This window comes from Rhinatrema bivittatum, chromosome 4, assembly GCF_901001135.1.
Source record: "Rhinatrema bivittatum chromosome 4, aRhiBiv1.1, whole genome shotgun sequence".
In the NCBI taxonomy this organism is placed as follows: domain Eukaryota; kingdom Metazoa; phylum Chordata; class Amphibia; order Gymnophiona; family Rhinatrematidae; genus Rhinatrema; species Rhinatrema bivittatum.
Window position 1 is genome coordinate 457,601,815 of NC_042618.1, and position 22,224 is coordinate 457,624,038.

Here is a 22,224-nt window from a genome sequence, read left to right on the forward strand (position 1 = left end):
GAGCTCAAAGATTTTTTTTATTCAAAAAGAATTTTTAGTACGGTGTTAGTGGCAGCACTCATGAAAATTAGGTCCAGATTACTTCACATGTTGAAGCATCGCACCCAGAAATATGAAAACATAAAACATGATGGCAGATGAGGACTTTAAATCCGTCTAGTCTGCCCAAACCCAGTCCTACTGCAGTGCCACAGGCAGAGTGGATCTTCCTGTTTAGACTGCTTCTTCAGGGATAAAGGATGCATAACCTTTAGAGCAAAGTAGCCCAATAACATTGCAAAAGAAAATGTTTGTGCTAAATTACCATCTTCATCAGTTCTTACAAAGAGGGGTTTACTTATCTGTGGCCCGTTTCCCACAGATGTGCTGGCACTCACAGTAAAACTATAGTCACTGCACTTCCTGAGGCCACTAAGAACCATGAAGCAGTAACTATGGTTTACGCGCTGAAGAATGCCATCAGCTCCTAGGTAGGAGATTGTGCAGAACTGAATGAGGCTATTAGGAGAGGAAGGTGGATAGTAAAACAGCTGAACTGAAGGAGAGCTTAGATTGCTGTAGGACAGGCTGTGAGGAGGGTCATCAGGAACTGCAGAAATACAAAAATATAAAAGAAAAGAATTTAGAAATTCTCTCAGCACAAAATAGTCATAGTTTAAAAAAGAAAGAATACACGACACACGCAAGAAGTTGCTTTGTTCACTCTTGCGCCCACAAACCTTGCATCTGGTTTTGCATGCTATGGCTACTTACGTAGAAAACCGTATTTGTTATGGTCCGCAGGACGGCCTATTTCTTTATTGTTCCTTTTGTATTCTTGCTTTCCAAATCTCAGGGAACAAAGGTGAGGAAAGGGAGCTGAATGTTCTACCGGGACTTATGCAATCACCCAGGCTCAAAACTTGTAAAACAATCATTCCAGGCACATTATTTTAACAACTGTGCTCAGGATTCAACTGCAACAGAGGCTCTGTGACTTCAGCCAACAGAATCATAGTTTTTAGAAAGCCTTGGAATAACGTTTCCCTCACGTTCATGAATTTATTTCAATCCTGGTAATCTGTTTATGCTTTTCCCATTAACCGTCCGGTTTAACAGGTGACGCTTTTCTCTAAACAGGGGAACATCTTCTGTTACCGGCATGAGAACAGTTAGTGAGTCTGCAAACGTTAGCATTTAGCTTACAAAGATGTGTGCAGTGTGAGCCTTCAGAACAATTTTTAGCTGCCAATAGGATTTCCCTAAATTCATGTTAAATGATATGTTTCTTTAACTCACAATTTCTAAGAAAAGTTCTCCCAGCTGCAATATAGGGACATGGAGAGCACTGCAGCAGGAGTAGCACAGAGGACTTGCTAAATCTATGGGGCCGAATTCTCCCAACTAAATGGCTTCATTGGAATTCATTTTTTCCAGTCCCATTATAGCAAGAGCTGTGAATTTACTATATTAGCACCACTAATTTGTCAATATTCGTGTTGCAAAAAATAAATTACTTACCCATCTCTGATAAAATGCACTATATGGCTTATCTGAACATTTAGATTTTATTGTATCTGGGTTCCACCTCCATTTAAAGCAGAAGAACTAGTTATTCAAATACCAAATTGCCTGCGGTGGATTCTGAGGCTTGCCTTTTGGACCTATGCTAAGATGCTCTCTCTTTTTTTGTCTTAAGGTACTTTGTTAAATGTTTACATTTCTGTAAAGGAAAGGTGTGCAACCATTCATTATAGCCATGTCGCTCTAACAACAACAAAAAACCAATCTCCTGTGGTCACACTGTATTCAGGATGCTTCGGATGCTTATTTGAGATTTGTATGAGAACCAACATATCAGCTGATTTGCAAAAACAGGAATAGCCAAATCGAAGGCGCTTTGACCAACCAGATCTGCTCAAGAATAAAGTAAGAATCAGTAGGAAAAAAAGGGATGTTCATTATTTAAATTTACAACTGAATTATCATGCATGTTTTTGTCAATTCCGCTATTTTAGGGAAAATGAACCGCATTTTTCCTGATTAACCAAAATATGCTCTCTAAAACCACTGCCAGTTGCAGTAAACTAACAAAACAGAGACCAGCATGGAGGAGTAGCCTAGTGGCTATGAACCACCTGCAACCACTCCATGTGACCTTGGGTAAGTTACTTTACCCTCCATTGCCTCAGGCACAAATTGAAAGTATAAGAACCTCTGGGGAACGAGAACTATCTACAGTACCTAAATGTAATCCACTTTGAAGTGCAGAAAAGCAGAATAGAAATAAAAATGTAAAAAAAAATACTCCAAGATTCTGTGAATGCTGGCTTACCATCTTCTGGAGTTGTCACAATCAGAGCATTGCTTGTTTGATTTCCATTTCCATAACTTGTGTAGGGAGATACAACAACCTCATATTGAGAAAATGTTTTAAGGTTTCCTAATACAACTGAAGATTGATTGCTAGTACTGTTGAGATGTATGATTTATTCCAGTAATTAATGGTTGTAAAATAGTATAACTCCATTGGCATAGATTGGTGGTTTCCATGCAACAAACACTGCAGTAGAATTGAGGCTAACGTAGGTCAGATTATACGGAGGACTGGAAGGAGCTGGAAAGAGAGGAGAGTAAAGAGATATTATAACACTGTGCCATATTCAGCAGGTCTGAGGACAGGAAACAAGGATGACTGTATGCTAGGGTTGTCATTTTACTTTTAATGATATTTTTTCATTTTGTTTCTAAATCAAAATGATTTAAAAAATTCACAAAAGTTGGTATTTAAAAAACTTTTTTTGTTGAGGGCGCACTATTTTGATTTAATGCACATTAATTGACTTAGGGGTAGATTTTCAAAGGGTTACGTGCGTAGGTTATGCGCGTAACCCCCGAAAACCTACCCCAAACCCACCTGCGCACGCCGAGCCCATCTTGCATAGGCTGCCGGCGTGCGCAAAGCCCCAGGACGTGCGTAAGTCCTGGGGCTTTCCTGGTGGGGGGGGGGGGGGGGTGTCGGGGGCATGTCGCGGCCGGCACATCATCGGGGGCGTTCTGGGGGCATGGCCGCGGCCTCCGGACCAGCCCCTAGACTGGACCATGGTGTGCCAGCGACCGGCCCGGCGCGCGCAAGTTACGCCTGCCTTGGGCAGGCTTAACTTGTGCAACAAAGGTAGGGGGGGTTAGATAGGGCTGGGGGGGGTGGGTTAGGTAGAGGAAGGTGGGGGGGGGAGTGGAGGGAACGGAGGCAGGTTGTGAGCTGACCCCAGATTTTAACAGATACATGCGGCTACGCCCACCAGGCGTACTTTTGTTCGCCTGGTGGGCGAACAAAAGTACGCGCGCATGTAATTTTATAAAATCTGCCCCTAGTGCACACTGTTTGAGTTCATGAACATTATTACAACTCAAATAGTGCTCACTTAGTACAATTAATGTGCACTAAATCAAAAAAGTGAACACTAAAAGAAACATTTTAAAAATTGAAAAAAAACCGTAACGAAACACAAAAAAAAAACAAACCCATGAGGAAAAATCAAAACATAACAATACAAACCAAATATAAGAATATAAGATATGCTATACTGGGTCAGACAAGGGTCCATCAAGCCCAGAATCCTGTTTTCAACAGTGGCCAATCCAAGTTTACTAATGCACACCCCCTACTGTATGCTTATAAACCAGGCATCCGCTGGATCTGGAACCACTAGGTCATATTAAACATTGATGGATCTGGAGCTCAAAGTAGGTAATTCAAGCAAAGCAGTAGCACAGCTAGAAGCTCATAGGATGATGCACATGAAAGGATGACTGGGGAGTTATTGTGCCAGCTTATACAAGATGATTATAAAATGGAACTGAGGAGTGGGTCTGGCCAATAGCATTATATGATTATGCCTTAAAATCTTTCAATGCATGGTTGCTAGAGATGTGCATTCATTTAGAACGAATTAGGCAATTCCAACGAAATTGCCTAATTCGCCCTGTTTGGGAGACCCGAATCCCGAACCGGAGTTTTTTCCCGAACTTCGGGAAAAAATTTGTTTTCGGTTAGCGTGGGGAGGAGGGGCACATTTATTAAAAAAAAAACCCAAACCCAACCCAACCCTACAAATTTACTTAATTACAAACCCCCCCCCCCCCCCCCAGACTTACTGAAAGCCCTGGTAGTCCAGCAGGGGTCCCGGGAGCGATCTTCCGCTCTCGGGCCATTGGGCCTGCCAGGAATTAAAATGGCGCCGGTGGCCGTTTGCCCTTACCATGTGACAGGGGCTACCGGTGCCATTGGTCAGCCAAAGATGGCGCCGGCCGTCCATTGCTCCTACCATGTGACAGGGGCCTACCAATGGCACTGGTAGCCCCTATCACATGGTAAGGGCAAAGGGCCACCGGCACCATTTTGTTTAGTAGCAGTTGATGGCCTGAGAGTGAGAGAACGCTCTGAAATTTCATTTTTGAGTTCTTTCAGAACCCTGGGGTGTATACCATCTGGTCCATGTGATTGCTGCTTTTCAGTTTGTCAGTCTGACCTACTACATCTTCCAGGTACACTGTGATTTGATCAATTCATCTGAATCATCACCCTTGAAAACTTTTTCCAGAACAGGTATTTCCCCAACATCCTCATTAGTAAACACAGAAGCAAATAATTAATTTAGCCTTTCCATGATGGCCTTATCTTCCCTAAGTGTCCCTTTAACCCCTCGTTCATCTAACAGTCCAACTGACTCTCTCACAGCTTCCTGCTTCGGATATATTTTTTAAAGCTTTTATTATGAGTTTTTGACTCTAGGGGCCAGCTTCTTTTCAAATTCTCTCTTAGCCTGTCTTAACAATGTTTTACATTTAACTTGCTTATGCTCTTTCCTATATTCTTCAGATGGATCCTTCTTACAATTTTTGAAGAAAGTTCTTTTGGCTAAAATAGCTTCTTTCGCCTCGCCTTTTAACCATGCCAGTAGTCATTTGGCCTTCCTTCCACCTTTTTTCATTTTTAAAATGGCGCGGGCCATCCAGTGCTCCCTTCATGTGACAAGGGCTGGCCAATGGCACGGATACCCTGTCACATGGTAAGGGCAAAGGCCATCGGCGCCATTTTTATTAGTGGCAAGCCAACGGCCCGAGAGCGGGAGATTGCTCCCGGGACCCCCACTGGACCACCAGGTACCTGTAAAAAGTTTTTTGGGGGGTCGGGAGGGTGGGGAAGCTAGGGGATTAGTTTTAAAGGGTCGGGTGGGTTTAGGGGTTATTTTTGTGTGCCGTTTTTCCCACCCTCCCCCAAAACGATAAGAGAACCCCCCACGAACAATTGCATGGGGTTTTCCTATCGTTTTGGGGGAGCCCCCAATTTCTGACGATTTTGAAAATATCGTACGATATTTTCAATCGTCCAAAGCCCAATTCACATCCCTAGTCCATATCTTGTACACTTAACTTTTGTAGCTCATGTCCCCTATGCATGAGGCACGTAGGGGTAGGTTCCTGGGTAAACAGGATGCACAGTCAGTGAGCACTGCTGTGCCCTATAAGGTGGCAAAAGGTGTATGCTCGCCAGGCCACCATCATCCAATTGGGCAATTGGGTTGCTATAATAGGTTGCATACCTGCTGCCCTTGCCATAGTCCCATCTACTGGATTATAACCTGCTAAGCCATTGTATACACCGTATTGTCGGTTATCCGCTCACCACCTGGCTTGCAGGATCTTCTTCTGGTGCTCCTGATGTACCGGTGCTGACTTCTTCATGCTGCTGCAGCCAACCCTTCCCCCTTCACCTCCAATAACCTGATTCGCAGACCTTGGTGGGTCTAAGTTTTCTGCTGTGGCCAGCTGTGATGGTTGTTGTGCCTTGCCTCCTCGTTTTTTGGTGCCTCATACCGCTGACTATGTGGCCCCATCCTGCCCGTGGGCACTGGTGGTGTACGATGCCCCTGACCGCAGGGAGTGTGACTGAGTGCTGGATGCCATGCTTGGTCTCCGCTGGAATGCAATTGCTTCAGAACAAGGACCTTGCTCCACGTGGTCTCTTGTAGGTTAATCGGCTGGCTCCCTCGGCTCTTTTCCTGGAATCCTCACAGGTCTGCTGACTCTGCTCCAGTTGCAGAGGTTGCTTGCTTCAGGCTGATTCGCCGTACCCGAGCGGAGCTGTACTTGCATCTGGGTGGTAAGCTGGAGCTGACCTCGGGTTGGGAGCTGTGCTTGGGGCAGTCTTGCCTGCATCAGGCCGATTCAGCTGTGCTCTTGACCGCATAGCATCACGCTTGTGCTCTATCTTCTTCTTTTTTGTAAGAAGAAGAAATGGGGAAAGCCACTGAAAGAGCAAGACTCCTTTGGTTGCGAGGAGAGTGCATGATAAAGAAAACCACTGCTCCCGCCGCTCCTGCCTGCTCTGACCACTTGAATGCAGTGCTGGGCAAAAAGAGGGGGATGGCAATGGCGCGTGGCTCTTTAGTGTAAAACAGATTTTATTGTTTTAATAAACATACAATAGAGAATGCAATGTTCCTTAGACACTCTCTGCGAGTATAACATAACACGTGGCTCTTTAAAATGCCGGCTGACATCATCAGGAGCCGCCAAGCCTCCCCCCCCCCCCCCTCCAGGTCATGTGGCTGGCCACATCATCAAGACCCTGACTATGGTGTGACGAGGAGGGGGAGAAGCCCGGTGGGAATGGGGGTTGTCCCCCCACGAGTACAGCAGGGGTTGTAGGAGGCAAAGGGCACATGCGAAGCACCAAACTAGCTGCGGGCTCCAGACAGCTGGCACAGGCCCCGCTTTTATTTATACTTTCGTGTTCATTCACATAAAATGCTATTGTTACATTCTATGTTACTTGTAATAATGTTCAATGGTTTATTGTTATTATTCCATGTTCTATGTAAAAAACCCAGGTCTAACTTCCCAGACCAGGGCAACCTCTTTCGTTACTTGTAAACCGGACTGATTTGTATTGCATACAGGAATTCCGGTATATAAAAATTTTAAATAAATAAATAAATAAATATAAAATAACCAACTTATAATTTTAAATAGTTCACCTAACTTCCAGGCACAGCAATATTTGGAACTCTTGTTCTCCCCAACACAGATCGGCTCTGGAAGGCCAATTCAAGAGATGTGATGGTGTCTTTTTAAACTACATGTTAACTTTAAAAAGTGGAGGAATCCAAATAATTTGAAACTCAACCAACCGGGAAAACCAATTTAATCCTTCATTAAGGAGCAGTGGATGAATAGAATCTAAATCTAATCTAAGGATCCATGATTCCTCACAAAGTACCGGATTCACTCAGGGTTTTTCCCATAGACACAAAATGGGAGAAAAGTCCCAATGAATCTGGCCCCAAAACATTTAATCGAGCCACTGTGTCATCTCCTGCCATTTAGATGGCACTTGACTGATAATCATCCAATATAAATTTGTAAAATTATGATGATGGGAAACAAAATGGAATATCAACTACAGTTTTCAATTAATCTCACTTTAATTGGATGTTTTGTACATCCAATGTAATCAGATCACAAAGGCATATTATCAGGTATATCTCACAATTAGACTTGCATGTGTATATTGTTTAATTTTATATATTTAGTTGGATTACATAAAGTGGATCCTTCCATGATTTATACACAGAAATTACATTTGTGACTTATCCTGCTACGTGGCGGAGGCTGAATACTTGGCCGTGTTTAGTGGCCTCCAATTATCCAGATAAGTACTTAGCCAGATAAGTACTTATCTGGCTAAGTGAAGGGCAAGAAATAAGTGTTTCAGAGAAAAGCAACTTATCCAGTTAACATAGCCAGATAAGTATTGATATTCAAACTATCTGGCTATGTTAACTGGATAAGTTAGACCTGCTCAATAACATTAGCCAGATAAGACTTATCCAGCTAACTAGTAATTTAATCAGGGATATTCAGCAGCATATCCAGCTAACTTACTTAAACGGTTACTTTTGAATATCTACTTCCTTATGTTTTATCCCTAGTGAATGCTATACATGGTGGTTGGGCAAACTTTTTGTGGAGCTTCAAAACATGCCAATTGTAATGTATACTTTGTGCTATCATAGCATAAGAACATATTGGGTCAGACCAAGGGTCCGTCAAGCCCAGCATCCTGTTTCCAACAGTGGACAATCGGGGCTACAAGTACCTGGAAAGTACCCAAACAATAAGTAGATCCCATGCTACTGATGCCAGTAGCAGCAGAGACCATTCCCTAAGTCAACATGATTAATAGTAGTTAATGAACTTCTCCTCCAAGAACTTATCCAAACCTTTTTTAAACCCAGCTACACTAACTGCACTAACCACATCCTCTGGCAACAAATTCCAGAACTTAATTGTACGTTGAGTGAAAAATAATTTTCTCCGATTAGTTTTAAATGAGCTGCTTGCTAACTTCATGGAGTGCCCCCTAGTTCTTCCATTATCCAAAAGTATAAAAAACTGATTTACATCTACCCATTCTAGACCTCTCATGATCTTAAAGACCTCTATCATATCCCCACTCAGCCGTTCTTCTCCAAGCTGAACAGCCCTAACCTCTTTAGCCTTTCCTCATAGGGAGCTATTCCATCCCCTTTATCATTTTGGTTGCCCTTCTCTGTACCTTCTCCAGTGCAACTAAATATTTTTTGAGATGCGGTGACCAGAACTGTGCACAGTATTAAAGGTGCGGTCTCCCATGGAGCGATACAGAGGCATTATGACATTTTCCATTCTATTAACCATTCCCTTCCTAATATTCCTAACATTCTATTGCTTTTTTGACTGCTGCAGCATACTGAGCTGACAATTTCAAAGTATTATCCACTATGATGCCTAGATCTCTTTCCTGGGTGGTAGCTCTTAATATGGAACTTAACATGTGTAACTATAGCAAGGGTTATTTTTACCCTGTATGCAACACCTTGCACTTGAAGAAATAGACAGGTTTTCCCTGTTTTAAGTAGTAACAGTGACTGAGAGTAAGCCACATTGGTTGGCTGAGTATTCAAATTACTTCCTCTCTTTCAGTGAACATGTAGTTGAAAAGACACTGTCACTTCCCTTGAATTGGCCTTCCAGAACAAGAAGTGATGGACCCCCCTGAAGCAGGGGGTCGAAACACGGACCATATCAGGGGAGAACAAGAGTTCCAAATATTGCTAGACCTGGAAGTTAAGTGAATTGTTGTTTATAATTATGTTGATTATTTTACGCGCATAAACAAAAACTTGTATATGAATAAAAGAGTACACGAGGAAGAACATTATATAGAGGTTTCCTCACATGGACCTTTGTTTATATTTACAAATCTCCACAGAGGAAGTAGTGGATGATTTTGTGTATGACGGTCCATTTATTCCAAGACATTTAGAAGGAGCCAGTAAAGAGTATAAATATTTGGTGAGAAGTGGTGTTATATGATTGTTATTATACTTTTAATGTACACTCAATATGTTTATTACTTTAATTTGTTAAATACCATTCCTTCTTTAGAGTTAATTTTTGACTTGATGGTTGTGGAACTTACATCCCTTATTTGAATTTGTTAAATAAGTATAATCAAAACCATATAGAAATTGCACAAGAACAACTTTAAATCATCTATTTTATAATAGTAATGATAGAATAATGTCATATTTTAGTAATTCAACTTACAGTTTCTGAAGTCCTCACAGATAGTAGAGGTGTTGACTGATTCCCATGGCCCAAACCAGTATAGGCTCTGACTGAAATACTATATAGGGTGTGCGGTCTTAGGTTGTTTAAAAAGAGTTTTGTCGCAGTAGTGTTTTCAGCAAATGAAGAAGTGGAATTAATATAGATGACTTCATAATGAGTGATAATTCAATTTGGTTCTTAGGCAATGAACCATTCCAAGTTAATGCCTGCTGCGGTAACGCCTACCAGCACAAATTTGAGGAGGAGAACCAGGCTCTGTAAGTTGGGGGAAAAATTATAAAAATATGTACTTTGCTGTTAGTCTGTTTCGTCATCAATATTCGGTACCTGACTGGATTATTATCTTTCAAGCAAAAATGATTTCCTCTTTCTTACAATATTTGATATGCAAACCATATCTGCAAAACCACTCTAGTGCTTTCCAGCTTCCATAAACTACATCGTAGACACAGGTCATACAGTCGTGATATATTTATATAGTAAATTCCATCTATCATGCATATTTATTCTTATATGTGAGAAAGTTGCATGAACATGGGAATATGCATACACAATGCTTTAACAAGGTATCCGAGGTATTGGAGCCTCTACTGCTCAACCACAATAAAAATGCCAAGAGTCCTCCGTCCCTATCAGTGAATGACCCTGTCCTATATATAGGGACCTTCGTTTTCAGCTTTTATTTTATTTTGCCTGGAAATTCCAATGTTATTTATAACAAAAAAAAAAAATCAGTGGAAAAATAACTTTGGCATAACAAACAGGAGAAAAATCATTGGAAAAGACATTTCTCCACTGACTTTTTTTTTATTCTAATATTGAAATTCCCAGGCAAAATAAAATAAAAACTGAAAATGAAGGTCCCTGCCTAAATCCATGTTTAAATCCCATCTAAAAGACCCACCTTTCTGAAACCGCTTTGAAATCTTATGCCTATTGTCTGCTTTTAGTCTTGACCTCACTTTCTTTTCTTTTAATCCAAGTTTCTGTCCTGTATGTTTATCTTATAGATTGTTAAGCTCTGTTGTATGTTTGTACAGCGCTGCGTATGTCGAGAGGCGCTATAGAAATGTTAAGTAGTAATCGAGTAGTAGTAGTAATAGTAGTAGTAATAATAGTAGTAGTAGTAATATAAAATACAACAGTCTGAACAAAGTTTCAAATAATGCTTTATCCCCCTGCTTTCTTTGAGGTTGCATTCATGATAGGGGGTCGATTATAAGACCACCTGCGAGCGGTTCCCGACACGCATATGATCACACCGATTTATTCCAAGAAAACACAAAAGGAGCACCACTAGGGGCGTGCATCCGTTTTCCCGTAATTTGTAATCCGCAACTTATTTTTTTGCAATCTGAAAAATACGTGGGGAGGCGAAAACGCATCGCGACTCCCCACGTATTCAACGATATCCGTTGTATTCGGCGTCCTAAATAAACATTTAAACCCCCCACCCTCCTGACCCCCCCAAGACTTACCAAAACTCCCTGGTGGTCCAGCGGGGAGTCAGGAAAGCCATCCCTGCACCTCGTTTGCGGGTTTCCTCACGGCGCCAGATAGCCTGTGTCACAGGGGCTGCCGGTGCCATTGGTCAGCCCCCTGTCACATGGTCACCAGCGCCATTTTGTGCTCCTACCACGTGACAGGTAGGTCATGTGGCAGGAGGTCGCTCCGGGACCCTCGTTGGACCCAACCGGAACTTTTGGCCAGCTTGGGGTGGCCTCCTGACCCCCACAATACTTGGCCAAAAGTCCAGCGGGGGTCCGGGACGCGACCTCCTTTCACGCCATCCCCGCCCGATCCCAATACTCAAAATGGCGCCGATCGCCGCCATTTTGAGACTCAAAATCGCCGTCCCGCTCAATACTCAAAATGGCGCCGATCGCCTTTGCCCTCACTATGTTGGCGATCGGCGCCATTTTGAGTATTGGCGGGACGGCGATTTTGAGTCTCAAAATGGCGGCGATCGGCGCCATTTTGAGTATTGGGATTGGACGGACGGCGTGAAAGGAGGTCGCTCCCGAACCCCCGCTGGACTTTTGGCAAGTCTTGTGGGGGTCAGGATGCACACCCCTAGTGGTGCTCCTTTTGTGTTTCTTGGAATAAAATCGTGTGATCAATGCATGTCGGGAACCGCTCGCACGTGGGTCTTATAATCGACTAAGACTGACCTTATCCATTTAAAGGAAATGAACACACACATAATGAGCAATTTTAACCCAAAGACTGCACATCAAGGCACTGCTAACAAACAATATTCTTACCGTCCTCGAGAGTCCTCACAAAAACATCAGTTTCATCATCGGACAAAGAACTTTCACCAGCCCTTGGTCGAGGCTGTGACCCGTATTTTATAATCGAGTATTTTTTCAAGCCGAAAACAGTAACAGCACATTTTATAAAAATGAAAGCAATATTCTAATATATTACCTTCTTAATAGGGATGTGAATCGTTTTTGACGATTTAAAAACAATCGTCAGATATATATTAAATCGTCAAAAATCATTAGAGCCGCGATACAATAGCAACTTCCCCCGATTTATCGTCAAAAAATCGTAAATCGGGGGGAGAGGGGAGGGCGGGAAAACCGCACACCAAAACAACCCTAAAACCCACCCCGACCCTTTAAAAAACAAATCCCCACCCTCCCGAACCCCCCCCCAAAAATGTTTAAATTACCTGGGGTCCAGTGGGGGGTTCCCGGCGCGATCTCCCGCGATCTCCCACTCTTGGGCCATGGCTGCGTTGATAGAAATGGGCACCGGTGGCCCTTTGCCCTTACCATATGACAGGGCAAAGGTAGCGCCAGCGCCATTTTGGTTCCTGTCAACCCGACGTCACGAGTGCAGGAGATCGCTCCCGGACCTTCGCTGGACCCCCAGGGACTTTTGGCCAGCTTGGGGGGCCCTCCTGACCCCCACAAGACTTGCCAAAAGTCCAGCAGGGGTCCCGGGAGCGACCTCACTGCACTCGCGCCGTATTGCCAATATTCCAAAATGGCGCCGGCGCTACTTTTGCCCTCACTATGTCATACGGGTCGATTTACGATTTTTTACATACGATTAAAACAAACAAACAAACCATGACGATCAGATTTCCCTCCCCCCCCAGCCAAAATTGATCGTTAAGACAATCGATCACACCGATATCACATCCCTACTTCTTAATAAAGATTCTGACACTTCAATGTCTTTCCTCCATGCTTATCCGCAGAATTCCATTCTTGTTTTAGCCTCCACCATCTCTCCTTAAAGGCCATTGCCTTGCATCACCACCTTTCTATGAAGAAATATTCTTCTGATGTTGTCCCCACCCCAGTCTCCACACGTAACCTCTTATTCTAGACCTTTCCTTCCACGTAAAAAGAGCATATGTCAGAAGCTGGTTAAAAAATCTCTTGAAAATTGATCTCAGTGTTTGATCACTAGGCTGGCAGCTCTCCACTCCTTGAACTGCAGATAAAGCCACAGCTTTATTTGGCCCTAAGTTATAGGCATTTGTTTCCACAGAACCAATAATATTTTTATAAATTATACTTCAAGCTTTTGATGCAACGGCACATAAAACTAAAATACATTTACGGGTAGATTTAAAAGCTGCGCGTGTGTGCAAATGGACGCATGCGCTTCCCAGCGCACACACATGGACGCGCCGATTTTATAACATGCGCGCGCCGGCACGCACATGTTATAAAATCCGGAGGCCGCGTGTACATGCGCACCGGATTTTATAATGAATACAGCAGCCTCATTAGTTCTAGGAGCTGGTGGTAAGCCATGGGGCCAGGAGGGGGAGATGGATGCAGAGGACTCGGTGTAAAACAGAAGATAGTGCAGTCTCTGGAATCCAATGTATTACAAGATCCAAGGCAGCATAGTTTATACCAGAGGTAGGATTTGTCAGACGATTGTGATCAATTTCTTTTACTGGGCAACCAGATTACTGGCTCAGGGGAAAGTAGAAGATGCAATATACTTGGACATGGTTTCCCATAGGCAGCTTATAAATAAACTAATTTCCCTTTTGGTATGGATCCTAATATGACTGACTGGATTAGAAACTGGTTGAGTGGAAGGCAAAAAAAAGTAGTGGTAAATAGGGTTATCCCTGAGGAAAGGGGCATTACTAGTGGGGAGCCTCAGGAATCAGTCCTTTTCAACATTTTCATAAGCGATATTATGGAAGAACTAACTAAGAAAGATTTGTATTTTGTGGATGACTTCAAAATCTGCAACAGAGTAGACATCTAGGAAGGTGTGGTAAACATGAGATCTAGTGAAGCTTGAGGAATGGTCTAGATAGAGTTTGGTAACTACGATTTAATGCTAAAAAAAAGCAGTCATGCATTTGGGCTATAAAAACCCACAAAAGTGGTACAGTATAGGTAGTGAAATTCTTCTATGCATAAAATTGAACAAGATATGGGGTAATTGTATGTGATGATCTCAAGGTGGCCAACCAGCTGGATAAGGCGACTGCAAAAACCAGAAAGATGCTTGTGTGCACAGGGAGAGGAATGGGCAACAAAAATAGAGGTGATATTGCCCCATATGATTCCGCGGTAAGACCTCATTTGGAATACTGTGTACAGTTATGGAGATTGCACCTTCAAAAGGATATAAACAGGATGGAGTAAGTCTAGAGGGGGGGTTACTAAAATGGCCAGTACTCTTTGCATAAAGCATATAGGGACAAATCTAAAGATCGAAGCATGTATACCCTAGAGGAAAGGCAGGATAGGGGAGATATGATAGAGACATTTAAATACCTCCAAGGTATCCATGCACAGGAGGTGGGCTTCTTTCTACAGAAAGGAGGCTCTGGAAGGAAAGATTATGGAATAAGGGTGAAAAAGGGGTAGACTGAGGAGTAATGTAAGTAAACATTTCTTTACAGCTGGTGTTATGGATGCATGGAACAGCCTTCCAGAACAGGTGGCGGAGACATGGACAGCATCTGAATTCAAGAAAGCGTGGGACAAGCAAAGGGCATCTGTGAGGGAGTGTTAGGGATTGTAGAGCTGAGTAGTTGGTGTGAATGAGCAGTCTAGTTAAGCTGTATGGTCCTTTTTCTGCCATCATACTTCTGTGTTTCTATGGATTAAGTATGAGAAAATTGTACGCTCTCCCACCCAAGATGTTGGAGAATCCATGAGGAGAAAAACAAGAACTGACGTGGATAAGGAGCAAAAATCCAACAACGGTCATGCTTCTATGGTTGGAAGTTGGGATTTATCCTTAGTAGCATGGACTTTTGTAACTGGGGCACTTGGATCTTTATCTACTATGTTAATATATTATGCTATTGAATGATATAAGAAATATTTCATTAAAACTATGCATTACCTTGAATGAGGAAGCTGTTATTGCTTGTTGTAAGCTGGAAAGCTGCACTTGTGTTCCATTCCATTGCATAAATTGTATAATGGGTGATTATTCCATTGGGTTTCACAGGACGATCCCAGTACAGTAAAACTGATGTTGAACTAATATTCTTATACCTTATATTTTCCACTGCACTTGGGACTTTGAGAAAATAAAGAAAACAACTCTTTAACAAAAGAAGAAAACAAGTCATTACAATTTTAGAAAAGGAGAAAGAACACATGGTCCTAAAATTAATTCCATGTGCTGAAATTCTACCTTGCTCACGTGTTCTAACGATGATACCAGTTGATGGTCCCTCGCCAACACTGGTAAAAGCAGAAATGTTGACAGCATACTCAGTAAAAGGTACGAGTTTCTTTACAACATACGACAGATGTTCAGCTGAAATGTTGTTCACATGTTGGATACTTTCCATTACTATATAACAGAAACAAATCATATTTTTATTTTACATAATAAATTGAGGCTTGCACTATGGAGAAATTCAGTTTAACATTACAAAATATTTTGCCCCAGTGGCCTCTTCATACTTCTTGAAACCTGCCCCCTACTGCATCGACAGCATCACAAGCCTCCATTCTTGGAGACCTAGGTGGTTTGCCTTATTTTAATCCAGCTCCCTATTCTCCTCTTGACCAAGCAGCATTATAGTGTCAATCAACCTCTGACTAATTGACATGGACTGCCGTTCCCCTTCAGAACCCAGTAAAGTGCACTCTGTGGAGCCAGGGCTGGGACCCCCCTCCTGAGGACTGGAAGGCTGAACAGGATCCAGAAATCCAATCCAAGTCTCCTGCTTCCTGGCCACGGTTACTCCCATTTAAACTTGCATATATAGTTCTTATAGTTGCGTTTGTGGGATTATTTTGTCTATAAAAGCTCTCTATAGGTATTCTAATAATAAATATTATTGCCCTAACCATCGCACTGCTTCAGGATTGTTTTTCCTATGACCCCCTCCAGCAGTCATTGGTCCAGCCTTATAAGGGGATGGAAAGGGATGGCATTTACAATTGCGAGCTAGTATTTTCTCCACTCTCTTAATAGAATATCTCTGCCGATGCTAGTTTTTACTATTCTGAATGCAAGCGGAGTAATTTCTCCGAATGCACTAAGGGTGGGTTTTTTTTTTCTGCTTGCTACTGTAACTGAAGATGATGCCGACAGTATAAAAAAAAAAAAGATTCATCAACCTAAATCAGCAGAACAACATGTGGGTGGTCAGAAAACCTCAAATGAGAGGGGAAAAACGAGGAGCAGATAACAAGCAGGCTGAGCCCATATATCAGTGACCAAGCCTGGCTGAAAGCTCACACACCTTACTGATGAAGTTGCTCCTGTGGTAAAGTAAGGAAATGAAAGCGAATGGATCAGAGAGAGGTCACAAACACAAGCTGTTTGTCCAGCTGATAAAATGCTAGCGGAGTGCATTGGGAGTCTCTTGCCTACTCGAGATACGGTAGGGCCCGGAAAGGACAAAAGTCACAGAGCTGACGGAGACTTCCCTGAGAAATCTGCCACAGCTCTACAGAAAAATGATGCCGCCACTATACCAACACTGCAGAGAACACCGTCCCACACAGAAATAAGCTATTGCTCGGTGCTCGTTAGAGAATAAAGTGTCATACAAACAACCCAGAAACAGGAGTCGGTGCAGCAAATTTCTCTTACCTTCCCTCACATTAATGGTAGATTTTTATAAATATGATTTAAAAAAAAAAAAAACACATCAAGGGCGTATGGGCTTTTGGTACTATATTTATGTGGGCAGAGGGGAAGAAGAGAATTACTAATTCTCATTTAAAATATATCAAACTACTTTAAGTCTGCATGGCAATTGGCGTTTTGCTAGTAGGATTGTCCATACGAATTCTTAATTCAGAACCTGCAAATTACACTGACATCAAAAAGCACGTCTGTACTAATGACATCAGCGTGTCACGGGGGGTCACCTCCACCTGTTTGTCGCCACCCACACAGGCATTGCCATGGATTGACCTGGGCGTCTCCAAGTGACATTTCAAAAGCCATCAGTCAAAATCCTCAAGGAGAGAGGGGTCTGTGGAGGGCTAGCAGATAAGCAAATCCCTGGCCATCACACCTGCTTCGGCAACTGTAACAACCAATTGTAGCTGGCAGGTGGCTGCAGGCTGCTGCTTCCACTAGGAGAAAAGCCATTCGGATAACAAGGAGCAGCATCACTGCTTGTGTGGTATTCCCATTTGCTACAGAAGGTTGCTGGGCACTAAATAAGCTAAATTTAAGCAATTCGCTCTTTTTAAAATGCTACTAGTCTCAATGCTAAATACTGTGGCGACCACAGAATTCATAAAAATAAGGAGAAGGATAAACGTATCTTCAATTTACCAAACCCTGGATAGGATCTTGCAGTTTCATTCCTGGCAAGCGAGTCAGCAGTCAGGGGCCGGGAGAATGCAACGGAAGACTGTGCCTGCATCGTGGAAGGCATTTCTGCGGATCCCTCATACAATCCAGGAACTGTTTCTGCCATGAGTCCAGGGAGCAGAGATTTGGTGGTTTCATTCAACATGTTTGCAGCAGCCAATGTAGAATCAATGGGGTACTAAAATAATCCAAAATAAATAAATACGGCATTTACAGATCATAAGCCAGTGATAACTCATAATACATGCCATCAAATTATTAGCTCTAAGTTCAAAACTATTAATTGAAATGGCTTAATGTCTATAGTAAACTCACGTATGAGGTCTGCATATAGAGAACCCTCCGGCAGCTAACAGATGTTTGAACTCTGTAACAAACGCTGTAACAAAACAAGAATGCTGTTGTTCTTCTCATATTGGACCTTCATAAAAAGAATGGGCTTAGTAGAGATGTGAATCGTGTCCTCGATCGTCTTAACGATCGATTTCGGCTGGGAGGGGGAGGGAATCGTATTGTTGCCGTTTGGGTGTGTAAACTATCGTGAAAAATCGTTAAAATCGTGAGCCGGCACACTAAACCCCCCTAAAACCCACCCTGACCCTTTAAATTAAATCCCCCACCCTCCCGAACCCCCCCCAAATGCTTTAAATTACCTGGGGATCCGGCGGTGGTCCAGAACGGCGGCGGTCCGGAACGGCCCCCTCAATAGAATCGTGTTGTCTTCAGCCGGCGCCATTTTTCAAAATGCCCGCCGCAAAATGGCGGCGGCCATAGACAAAAACGATTCGACGGAGGAGGTCGTTCCGGACCCCCGCTGGACTTTTGGCAAGTCTTGTGGGGGTCAGGAGGCCCCCCCAAGCTGGCCAAAAGTTTCCTGGGAGTCCAGCGGGGTTCCGGGGCGATTTCTCGCCGCAAATCGTTTTCGTACGGAAAATGGCGCCGGCAGGAGATCGAGTGCAGGAGGTCGTTCAGCGGCGGTCCGGAACCCCCGCTGAACGACCTCCTGCAGTCAATCTCCTGCCGGCGCCATTTTCCGTACGAAAACGATTCGCGGCGAGAAATCGCTCCCGGAACCCCGCTGGACTCCCAGGAAACTTTTGGCCAGCTTGGGGGGGCCTCCTGACCCCCACAAGACTTGCCAAAAGTCCAGCGGGGGTCCGGAACGACCTCCTCCGTCGAATCGTTTTTGTCTATGGCCGCCGCCATTTTGCGGCGGCCATTTTGAAAAATGGCGCCGGCCGAAGACAACACGATTCTATTGAGGGGGCCGTTCCGGACCGCCGCCGTTCTGGACCACCGCCGGATCCCCAGGTAATTTAAAGCATTGGGGGGGGGGGGTTCGGGAGGGTGGGGGATTTAATTTAAAGGGTCGGGGGTGGGTTTTTGGGGGTTTTAGTGTGCCGGTTTTCCTGCCCTCCCCCTTCCCCCGATTTACGATTTTTTAACGATAAATCGGGGGAATTGGTATTGTATCGTGGCCCTAACGATTTTTTGACGATTTAAAATATATCGGACGATATTTTAAATCGTCAAAAAACGATTCACATCCCTAGGGCTTAGTGCTCAGGCAGCTTTCAGTTGAATGCACTTTCTTTCCCTTGCCTTTCTATAATCATCAGTCCTGAAAATATCTACACATTTTTTTAAATCATTTTTCAAAATGCAATTTAAAATGCCCTCGTTAATCCTTTCTCCACCATAGTCTGAACGAATTTCCATGCAAAGATTTCGTATTTAAAAACTTGAAAAAAAGTGATCACACTTAGCTTGAGCTCAGCACGGACATGGGGGTCCCGATATGGTCTGTGTTTCGGCAGGACTTCCTGTGTCAGGGGACAAGCCTCTCCCCATTCTTTATATAAAGACCCAATTAAGAAGAACAACAGCGTTCTTGATTTGTTATAGCAGTTGGATGGTTGAAATATATGAGAGATAACAGTGAGTCAGGACTGGTGACAGTGTGTAGGGAAAATTGTAAGGACTGGGTTTTTTATGAGCCGCCACAAGAAAGATATTTGTATTTTTTTTATATACATAAAATCAAATTAGAAACTAAAATAACAGAGCCATGTCTATAAAGTAATAGTGCAGGCAGGTCCTAAGGCTCAGCTGTAACACAGTGTGCTGTGGTTATCAGCAGTGACTCATCTCTGAGTCTCCCTTCTTTCGAGACTGCTGAGGCTCTGGATGGCGAGGGAGGACAATGACTGCCTCAGGGGGAGACCTCTGCTGAGGCTTGATCAGCACGGGGGTGGGGGGCAGTATGGGAGGAGATGCCCACTCCAGACCTTGGTCAACAATGGAAACTAAATTATCCGGGAAGGCATCCTGGGAGAGAAACTGCAATTGGAGAATAAAGCATCCAAATGAGAAGGTGCAATGGGAGAATAAAGCATCCGGGAGAGACAGTGCAATGGGAGAATAAAGCATCCGGGAGAGAATGCAATGGGAGAATAAAGCATCCAAATGAGAAGGTACAATGGGAGAATAAAGCATCCGGGAGAGACAGTGCAATGGGAGAATAAAGCATCCAAATGAGAAGGTACAATGGGAGAATAAAGCATCCGGGAGAGACAGTGCAATGGGAGAATAAAGCATCCAAATGAGAAGGTACAATGGGAGAATAAAGCATCCGGGAGAGAATGCAATGGGAGAATAAAGCATCCAAATGTAGGGATGTGAATCGTTTTAGGACGATTAAAATTATCGTCCGATAATTTTAATATCGTCTTAAACCGTTATGGAACACAATACAATACAGATTCTAACGATTTATCGTTATAAATCGTTAGAATCGTGAGCCGGCACACTAAAACCCCCTAAAACCCACCCCCGACCCTTTAAATTACATCCCCCACCCTCCCGAACCCCCCCCCAAATAACTTAAATAACCTGCGGGTCCAGCGGCGGTCCGGAACGGCAGCGGTCCGGAACGGGCTCCTGCTCTGAATCTTGTCGTCTTCAGCCGGCGCCATTTTCCAAAATGGCGCCGAAAAATGGCGGCGGCCATAGACGAAAAAGATTGGACGGCAGGAGGTCCTTCCGGACCCCCGCTGGACTTTTGGCAAGTCTCGTGGGGGTCAGGAGGCCCCCCACAAGCTGGCCAAAAGTTCCTGGAGGTCCAGCGGGGGTCAGGGAGCGATTTCCCGCCGCGAATCGTTTTCGTACGGAAAATGGCGCCGGCAGGAGATCGACTGCAGGAGGTCGTTCAGCGAGGGTTCCGGCGCCTCGCTGAACGACCTCCTGCAGTCGATCTCCTGCCGGCGCCATTTTCCGTACGAAAACGATTCGCGGCGGGAAATCGCTCCCTGACCCCCGCTGGACCTCCAGGAACTTTTGGCCAGCTTGTGGGGGGCCTCCTGACCCCCACGAGACTTGCCAAAAGTCCAGCGGGGGTCCGGAAGGACCTCCTGCCGTCCAATCTTTTTCGTCTATGGCCGCCGCCATTTTTCGGCGCCATTTTGGAAAATGGCGCCGGCTGAAGACGACAAGATTCAGAGCAGGAGCCCGTTCCGGACCGCTGCCGTTCCGGACCGCCGCTGGACCCGCAGGTTATTTAAGTTATTTGGGGGGGGTTCGGGAGGGTGGGGGATTTAATTTAAAGGGTCGGGGGTGGGTTTTAGGGGGTTTTAATGTGCCGGTTTTTCGATTTTTCGATTTTTCGATTTTTAACGATTTTTAACGATTTTTCATGATATTTTACCCCCCCAAACGGCAACAATACGATTCCCTCCCCCTCCCAGCCGAAATCGATCGTTAAGACGATCGAGGACACGATTCACATCCCTATCCAAATGAGAAGGTACAATGGGAGAATAAAGCATCCGGGAGAGAAACTGCAATGGGAGAATAAAGCAATTCTCTACATTTAGGTTCATACTGGCATATTATTATTAGAGGATTGCTGGCCTGTTTAAAACAAAAATTCTACTACTCTTCATCCACATTTGGCCATTTCCAATTGGTGAATTTTCTCCGGTGACATGACAATCTAACACATGCAGGCCATGTTACATGAAGGTGACTGGCTCCCAACGTTTTCAGGTAAAAGGCGGTCCTGTGGTCCACACTTTCCTTAAGGACCACAATGTGTATGTATTGGAAGTGTCAAACTCTCCATGGGCTGCCAATGAAAAGACATGAGCTAAATCTGAATAATGAAAACGGGCACCTCTCTGGTTTTACTATAGAATTGGGGACATTGTAACATGTAGAGGTTCCCAGGGTGCAGTAGGAGTGACAGAGGGGGCCATCCCCCTAAAGGGTGGGTCAGAGGAGAGGCACTACAAAGGGTGATGCCACGAGTCACTGGGAGGAGACTGAGAAGATCTGGGATTAAAGAGATGTCTTGCAGTAACCCAAGGAGCATGGCCAAGGGCGGGTGGCTCTCCTGTATGAGGAATCTGACCCAGAAGTCGGGGAGAGAACTGCCTTTTACCAACCAGCCATTAGTGAGTAACTGAAGACTGAGATCAGGGGATTCGGCAACTTTTCCTGATCGGGGTGGGAAGATTTAGGATGTTATTGTGTGGAACAGTAATTAAGGAGCACAAGGAACTGTAACTGCCTATGAGAGTTTGATACCCTGGGACTGCACATTTGCTTTTTATTAACATTATTATTATTTATTAAATTTGATAAACCGCTTATAGAGAGAACAACTAAATGGGTAACAATATTATCTGCTGACTTTGACTCTTCTCAGTAGAATCTACTTTTCTATTTATAAAACAAAACAGTGCAGATGTGGACTGACTTTATTTTACAGAA

The 22,224-nt window shown here is 43.9% G+C and overlaps 1 protein-coding gene across 1 annotated transcript in view; it reads right to left on the minus strand.

Annotated features, from left to right (window-relative positions):
* Window positions 1-22,224, minus strand: part of PTPRQ (protein tyrosine phosphatase receptor type Q) — a 414,802-nt gene that overhangs the window by 232,221 nt on the left and 160,357 nt on the right. The window contains exons 27-29 of the mRNA XM_029597117.1: window positions 17,416-17,632; window positions 15,304-15,465; window positions 15,007-15,186 (exon numbers count right to left, since the gene is read on the minus strand). Coding sequence (XP_029452977.1) covers window positions 15,007-15,186; window positions 15,304-15,465; window positions 17,416-17,632 — 559 coding nt within the window. The remainder of the gene's footprint in view (window positions 1-15,006; window positions 15,187-15,303; window positions 15,466-17,415; window positions 17,633-22,224) is intronic.